Source organism: Tasmannia lanceolata, unplaced genomic scaffold (assembly GCF_043159265.1).
Source record: "Tasmannia lanceolata isolate RefF3 unplaced genomic scaffold, GAP_Taslan_0.1 ptg000013l, whole genome shotgun sequence".
Lineage (NCBI taxonomy): Eukaryota > Viridiplantae > Streptophyta > Magnoliopsida > Canellales > Winteraceae > Tasmannia > Tasmannia lanceolata.
Genome location: NW_027518690.1, coordinates 3,350,062 through 3,357,850, shown reverse-complemented (window position 1 = coordinate 3,357,850; position 7,789 = coordinate 3,350,062). Strand labels below are relative to the sequence as shown.

The window sequence follows — 7,789 nt, the reverse complement described above, 5'->3', positions numbered from 1 at the left end:
TATAGTTAAATATATGTAGAAACAATAAGCAAAAAAGTATGCATAACCACGTACCAAGTAATAAAAAAAAATGCAAAAGAAAGAGTTTTCTAATTACTTTTTCTGAAAAAAAAATATGCACGATACATCGGAAAAAAAGTATATGATACAAAATTTCGTAATTAATTTTTGTGTAAAAAAAATAAAAATATGCACGACACGGCAAAAGAAAGTATATGATACAAAATTTCGTAATTAATTTTTGTGTAAAAATAAATAAAAATATGCACGACACGGCAAAAAAAAGTATATGATACGAAAAAATGTTATTTAAAAAATACGTAGAAAAAATAAGTAAAAAAAGTAGCTAAAAATAAATCCAAAAAGTATCATATACTTTTTCTAAAAATATATGCTTTTTATATTTTTCTAAAAATATTTTCTAATGCATTTTAACAAACGAGGGGAGTAGGATTGAAATTATGTAAGTTTAATGGGTGCCTTTGTTAAAAAACATAAAGGAGGAGGTATGATTGAAAATATGTGGGTTGAATGGGTGCTATTGTTAAAAAGCATAAAGGAGGGGGTAAGATTGAAAATATGTGGGTTGAATGGGTGTTTTTGTTAAAAAGCATAAAGGATGGGTAGGATCGAAAATATGTGGGTTGAATGGGTGCCTTTGTTAGAAAAAGTTAAAAAAAGTGAGGTGTAAATTCCATAGATTTTTAAAAAAATTCAAAAAAGCATGCATCACCGTTTTCGAGTGGGATTGAAGCTTGAAGGGTCTTTAACTTCATTTTCTTTTTTAGCGGTATGGTGCTCCATCCTTACTCTCTCTCTTTTCAATTGAGTTCTTCTTATGTTCCCGAAGTTCCGTAAAGTTACATTTTTTTGTCAGGTGTAACACACGTTTTGTTTGAAAATTCACTAGACCACTTTGCTCAAAGATCCAAACAGTTCATTTGTTGAGGTTCAATGTAAATAGGCTACGCCCAACAATCATCTCGATGATCTTCAATCTCCGATCTAATACGATGACATCATATATGAATCACCACGGATCAAAGAGTTAGGATCATCTTAGGGAGATGTTTTTGGCATTTTAATAATAAAATTAAACATTGAGTAGGGCTCCTACCATTCAAAAAAGAGATAAGTAGGACTCCAATATGACATGACAACTCAATAGCTAAAGTTTAATTTATTATATGCTTAAAATGTTTGCATTATATAAGTTTGAACACGCATGGAGTTTGGACACAAATAGTACTACAAAAGGAGGTGATTCAAGTGAATCTAGCAATTGTTTCCACCTGGTCCTCCGAAAAGCACAGCATAATTCTCACCAGGCACTTGTATGTCATGAAAAAATTCATAGCATGGGGAGCTTGCAATTATTCTATAAGGATTCTCTTTGGTGAACGGAATAGAATCACCATTTTTATCTATAAAATTCACGCCTCCAATGTAACATGCTGTCCTATATTGTTGGTTGATTTCTGGCTTATGACCACTCCCCATCTCAGGCCAAGGTAATACACCAGCATTATATACAATCCCTCCCCATTGAGCAACATCAGCATGGTCAGCGAATGTAGAATTAAAGAGGACCTTTGGCCAATAGCCCACCTTCTTTTTTTCGTCTCCATATAATAACCACCAAGCTTCACTCAATAGATCCTACATTGAAATAGAAAATCATAAAATGATTAAAATAGAAGAATGATTCACAAGGCGCAACTCATTTTAAGGGATTATTGTGATGCAAAATCTCTTTTAGCTATTGCTTTTCCATCGGCCAGACTGTAAGATTTAACAAATAAGGGATTATAATCATCTAATGAGAGAGAATTTTTTGGCAAGACTTAAACGGATAAATAATTTAGATCTTTGAAAAAGTGACGCCTTCTCCTCCTAACTGATATTTTTCTTCAGCAAAATATGGCTTCCATGATGTAACAAATATAGCTAAATGTGTGCTTTTTAATTCAAGCTAAAGGGATTCGGAATTACCTTGTACACAGTGACTATAATGTAATACTGGGTTCCATTGTAGATCGAAGTTGGGGAAAGACCAATGCCTACAGGTAAGTCTCTGGAAATTTGTACAAAACCTGGGCAGAGAGAGTCATAGCAGCCCGTTTTTTGGTGATTATCATTCTGTATGTAAGCAGAATAAACGAAGGAAAAAATTAGTAGAGCATCTCAGTGACAAATTTTAATGAATTTAAATGACAGAAACAATAAGTTATGGTTGAAGCATACCGTCCATGCTGTAGATAGGTGGGGGAGAAAGTCATGATATAATCCGTTACTTACCTAGAGATTTGAAAAACTTCAAAATTAGAATACAAGAGTATGAGATATGATCTTGCCTTTTTACTATGATTGATCATTTCTTAAGGCTCCATTTCTTTCAATGTAAAATATGCGTAAAAAGAAATTTTAATTATGGGCATAAAATTTGATTTATGCCCATTTTATATGGAAAAAAATAGGTACTGAGGGAACAACCAAATATAGAAAGGACCTTATGAGCATGTTGTATAGCAATGAATTATTTGATAATGTTTTTACAATTATGCTAAGATCGCACCTTGTCCAATCTTGGAATTATGACATTTTGTCAATCCTCTATTACATTCAATAGATAATTCAGTCTTTTTATAAAGTACGTATCGAACGATAATGGATGGTGGAATTGGAAAAGTTACCAACCATCCAGCATGTATCGAGCGTGTTTGTTCAGGTGGTGACTCATCACGAAGTATAACAAGAGAACCACTACTTTGGTTGCCTGTAATTTTTGGCTGCCATGTATTGAGAACTGCCCTGGATCCAAACTCCGCGCCACCATCTTTATATGTAGATTGCAATTCAAACTGAGCAATAATCACATTTTGTTAGCCAGTTATGTGGCAGCAATAAACAAACACAGATTATATAAAACTAATTAAATCATATACTCATAAGAAAAGAAAGATACATTTTTAAGATGTTCCAATTATTCAGTTACTGTTTCCATGTGCATGAAAGTTGGGGTATATTTTTTATTTAATTAAAAATTACCTTATCATGAAAAGTTTTATTAATTTGGTGTTGAACACATGGTGCGAAAGGTAGGGTTGTTAGATATATCCTTGAAAATTGGAATCTATATCTATTAGCTATCAATAATATAAAGCTTCCGGTTGAACAAATAGTAACAAGACATATCTATTCAGCTTTACATAGAAATTCAACTCAAAAACTCAAAAACAATTGTCTAAACTTGAGAGAAAACGTGTTGAGTTATCAGATGATTGCATTGGGTTTTCTAATGAAATTCTACAAGAACCCACATAATTTATAAATTTTGTAGATTTTGATGTAAAAAGATACTTGATTTTTAATTGAGTATTGAGCGTGTAGGTCCAGTAGACTTAACTCACCTCACTTTTCAAGTCTAAGTTTCCAATTATTTGAATTATTGTTGAACATAACTACTTTTCCTCCCATCATAAATTTAAATTTGAAGTAAAATTGGATGATAATAAATGTGACTTACGCGAAATTTGCCTTCATCATTTGAAGGATCCTGAGCATTTGAAGGATATCCTTTCCCAATATTTGGGGAAGATTTAGCCCTTTTTAGTTCTTCCTTCGTAATTCTCCTAATAGGAACTGTTCCTAGTGGGCACCCTCCATCCTTGAGCCCTACCTTTAAAGATACACCTAATGATGAAGCCTTTTTATCTTTAATAACTTTTGGAAGAGATCCTGGACCCATCTGCATAGAGACAATTTCCATCAATAAAAGTATGGTTTTAGTTTCTTCCAAGAAAAGAACATATTTTTCATAGTTAATCATTTTATTTTCCAAAGTGATGTCATAGAGAAACAAAATCTCAGAATTAATACATAACAGAGAAAAGAACATATCACTTGAAAGATAACATAAGGAGAAAATTAAAAACCTGGATCTTATGGTTCATCAATAAGGGATGATCGAAAGCGGGTTGTTTGTTTATATCAACACAACTAAATATCTGTCCATATCCATCCTGCAAAAAATGTAAAGACCAACAATATTTGTCTCATTTTAACAATATGTATGTTGTATTAATGTACCATATATGTGTGTGTTTTGTTTGTGTGTGTGCATGTGTGAGACAAATCCTAAGCTCAAAGGAGCCAAATTATGCCTACACCATTCAAAATTCTGAGAATAATTAATGTACTGCCATTCTCACTAGTGCTTCTACGTTTTTCCCCCCCTTAAGAAGACTGAAATGGGAAAGAATGCATTCAGGAATTCAACCCACAGGCCCTGTTTCTCCAAATCAAACCTTCTAGTAGTAAAATGTATGGTTTTATTTTTTTTCGTCGTGACAATAGGCCATGTAAGTGGACAAAATGAACGACACCCAGGTGAACAAAATATCTCGTTACTACTTTTGAGTTATTAATATTGTAAAAAAACTCCAATGCTAGATACAGCTCAAGAAAGCATATCTCTCTCTCTCTCTCTCACACACACACACACACTTTATATATGGGAAATGATATTTCGCCCCCTCTGACGGATAAAATCCCCCCCTTTAATGTTATTAGTTAAGTTTTAAAGGTAAAGAAAAATGTTAAAGGGGGTGAATTTATCCTCAAGCAGTGAACCATTCTCACAGAAACCATGGGGGGATATCATTTCCCTTTATATATATATATATATATAGGGAAAGGTGTGCATACTCGGTCGAGTAGATAAGCTTATCTACTTGGTCGGGTTAAAAACAATGGGGGCCCACATTTTTGGGGTGATCCAAACCATTCATTTGAAAGGCCCTTACCTAGATAGGGTGTCCACAAAAAATCAGCCACATAAGATCATCCTAACCCATCCAACAGTGGAGGGAAAAATGGGCAGATTTGTGGACAAGCTGTGTTTGTCCATTTTTCCCCATTTTTCCTTCCACTATTGCATAGGTTAGGAGGATCCTATGAGGCTGATTTTTTGTGGACACCCTATCTAGGTAAGTGCCTTTCAAATGAATGGTTTGGATCACCCAAAAAATGTGGGCCCCCACTATTTTTAACCCGACCGAGTAGATAAGCTTATCTACTCGACCGAGTACGCACACCTTTCCCATATATATATATAAATATATATATATATATATATATATATATATATATATATATATATATATATATATATATATATATATATATATATATGTATGTGTGTGTGTGTATGTGTGTGTGTGTGACAAATTTGCACCCCTTGTAGGATAGGTGAATTGACGTCAAAAAGTGTCAGACTTTAACGTTTTTTTACGTCAATTCTCGTTAAAGTTGTGTGAATCATCCTACAGGGGGTGCGAATTTATCATTACCCTATATATATATATATATATATATATATATATATATATATATATATATATTTAAGTTGTGTGAATCATCCTACAGGGGGTGCGAATTTATCATTACCCTATATATATATATATATATATATATATATATATATATATATATATATATATATATATGAGGAAAGTGTTTCTACTCGGCCGAGTAGAAAAGCTTATCTACTCCTCCCTTTAAAAAGTACAGTGGGCCCACACATTGTGGATGATCCAAAGCATTCATTTGATAGGTCTTATCATAGATAGGGTGTGCCCAAAAAATCAGCACCAAAGGGTCATCCTAGCCCTTCGTTTTGTTGTGCCTTGTAGAAACAGAATGGACGCATCTTACGCATCTTACACAGTGCGTCCATTCTGTTTCTACAAGGCCCAACAAAACGAAGGGCTAGGATGACCCTTTGGTGCTGATTTTTTGGGCACACCCTATCTATGATAAGACCTATCAAATGAATGCTTTGGATCATCCACAATGTGTGGGCCCACTGTACTTTTTAAAGGGAGGAGTAGATAAGCTTTTCTACTCGGCCGAGTAGAAACACTTTCCTCATATATATATATATATATATATATATATATATATATATATATATATATATATAGAGAGAGAGAGAGAGAGAGAGAGAGAGAAAACGGTTCCTACACATATGTGTAGATAAGTTCTCTACACACTAGCTTAAAATACAGTGGGGACCACATTATTTGGGTGATCCAAACCATTCATTTTTAAGGCCCTCACATAGATAGGGTGTCCACAAAAAATCAGATCCATAGGATCATCCTAACCATTCGAATTGTGGAGGCAAAAAATGGACTAATTTGTGAAGGTTTAAAGACATCCATTTTACCTCCACAAATCGTAGGGTTGGGATGATCCTATGGATCTGATTTTTTGTAGACACCCTATCTATGTGAGGGCCTTTAAAATGGATGGCCTGGATCACCCAAACAATGTGGGCCCCCACTGTATTTTAAGCTAGTGTGTAGAGAACTCTCTACACATATGTGTAGGAACCGTTTTCTCATATATATATATATATATATATATATATATATATATATATATGAGGAAAATGATTGTGAGCTTCAAGCTCATATAGCTTATATGAGCTTGAGGGCCCAAACACATGTGGGCCAACATTGTTAGGATGATCCAAAGCATTCATTTGAAAGGCCTTTACATAGATAGGGTGTGTATAAAAAATCAGCTCCATAGGATCATCCTAACCCATCCAAAAGTGGAGGGCAAAATGGACAGACACCGTTTGCCACAAATCTGCCCATTTTTGCCCTCCGCTTTTGGAGTGGTTAGGATGATTCAATGGAGCTGATTTTTGGTACAGACCCTATCTATGATGGGGCCTTGCAAATGAATGGTTTGGATTACCACAAAAAATGTGGGACCCATGTGTTTGGGCCCTCAAGCTCATATAAGCTATATGAACTTCAAGCTCACAATCATTTTCCTCTATATATATATATATATATATATATATATATATATATATATATAGAGAGAGAGAGAGAGAGAGAGAGAGAGAGATCACCAGAGATTACCACTAAGTACTGTTTATTTTTTTAAAATGTTAATAAGATAACTCAAAAGTAAAAATCTGGTGATTTGGTCGACCTAGCTGTTATACCTTAATGGTCTTGACTGCTGGTTTATTGATAATTTTTAGTTGCCTCTCAATCTCCAAATCTTCTTCTTTCGACAGACTTATGCTCCCTCGTCCTTCCACTCCATTGCCACTGTTTCCAAGAGAAAGTAGTACAAAAAGTAGCAAAAACATTTCCTTCAAACCCATAGCCCCAACCGTTAAGAGACTCCTCTCTTAAATCCTTGTAAAATAAAATTCCCCACCTCCTTTTATACAGCAAGAATTCCTTGTAGATTTAAGGAAAAAAATCCCCCAATCTTTAAGAAGAGATTCGCAATTACTAAAACTTCCTATGAGAGGATAAAAAAAGGAAGGAGTGATCCAGCAAGATAACAACAAAACTAAAAAGGAAAGAGAGGAGTGCACATGATAACAACAAACTAAAAAGGAAGGAGAGAATAAAAAAGGAAGGAGTGCAAGATATGAAGAAACTAAAATTGAAAGAGAGACTTCAGATCAGTTACATTGGCATCGGAGGTGCATGGAAATAATTACTGCCTAAAAAAATCAATTTGTTGGGCCAATCTGGTTTGAAGATCTGAACCTGTTTGAAGATCTAAACCATTCATTTGTTCGGCCTTAAAATTAGTGGGTCGTGCCAAAAAAATTATATGCATACCTCATACAGTGATCCTAACCCTCCAAGCATCCTAGAGGGATTGAAACATATAGAAACCTCTACAGATCTAAAATTTATTTTGAGCCAATTTTATGTCAAAAGAAGTCAAAAGAAATGGAAGTTAGGGT

General features: G+C 34.2%; 1 protein-coding gene across 1 annotated transcript; it reads right to left on the bottom strand.

Annotated features, from left to right (window-relative positions):
- Positions 1–1,184: 1,184 nt before the first annotated feature.
- Positions 1,185–7,189, bottom strand: LOC143890587 (protein neprosin-like). Its single transcript, XM_077395303.1, has 7 exons — positions 7,025–7,189; positions 3,936–4,022; positions 3,527–3,748; positions 2,694–2,861; positions 2,245–2,298; positions 1,993–2,139; positions 1,185–1,659 (listed from the first exon to the last, which is right to left on the bottom strand). Exons 1-7 carry the CDS (start codon positions 7,187–7,189, stop codon positions 1,276–1,278), a joined length of 1,227 nt encoding a protein of 408 aa, XP_077251418.1. The 3' UTR covers positions 1,185–1,275.
- Positions 7,190–7,789: the final 600 nt, after the last annotated feature.

Bases quoted from the DNA above. Each gene is read 5' to 3' on its own strand.
- LOC143890587 (XM_077395303.1), bottom strand. From the start codon at position 7,189: ATGGGTTTGAAGGAAATGTTTTTGCTACTTTTTGTACTACTTTCTCTT. The intron at 2,862-3,526 runs GTAAGTCACATT...ATTATTGCTCAG, and splicing joins ATGATGAAGGCAAATTTCGC to TTTGAATTGCAATCTACATA. The intron at 1,660-1,992 runs GTAATTCCGAAT...ATTTCAATGTAG, and splicing joins TTATAGTCACTGTGTACAAG to GATCTATTGAGTGAAGCTTG.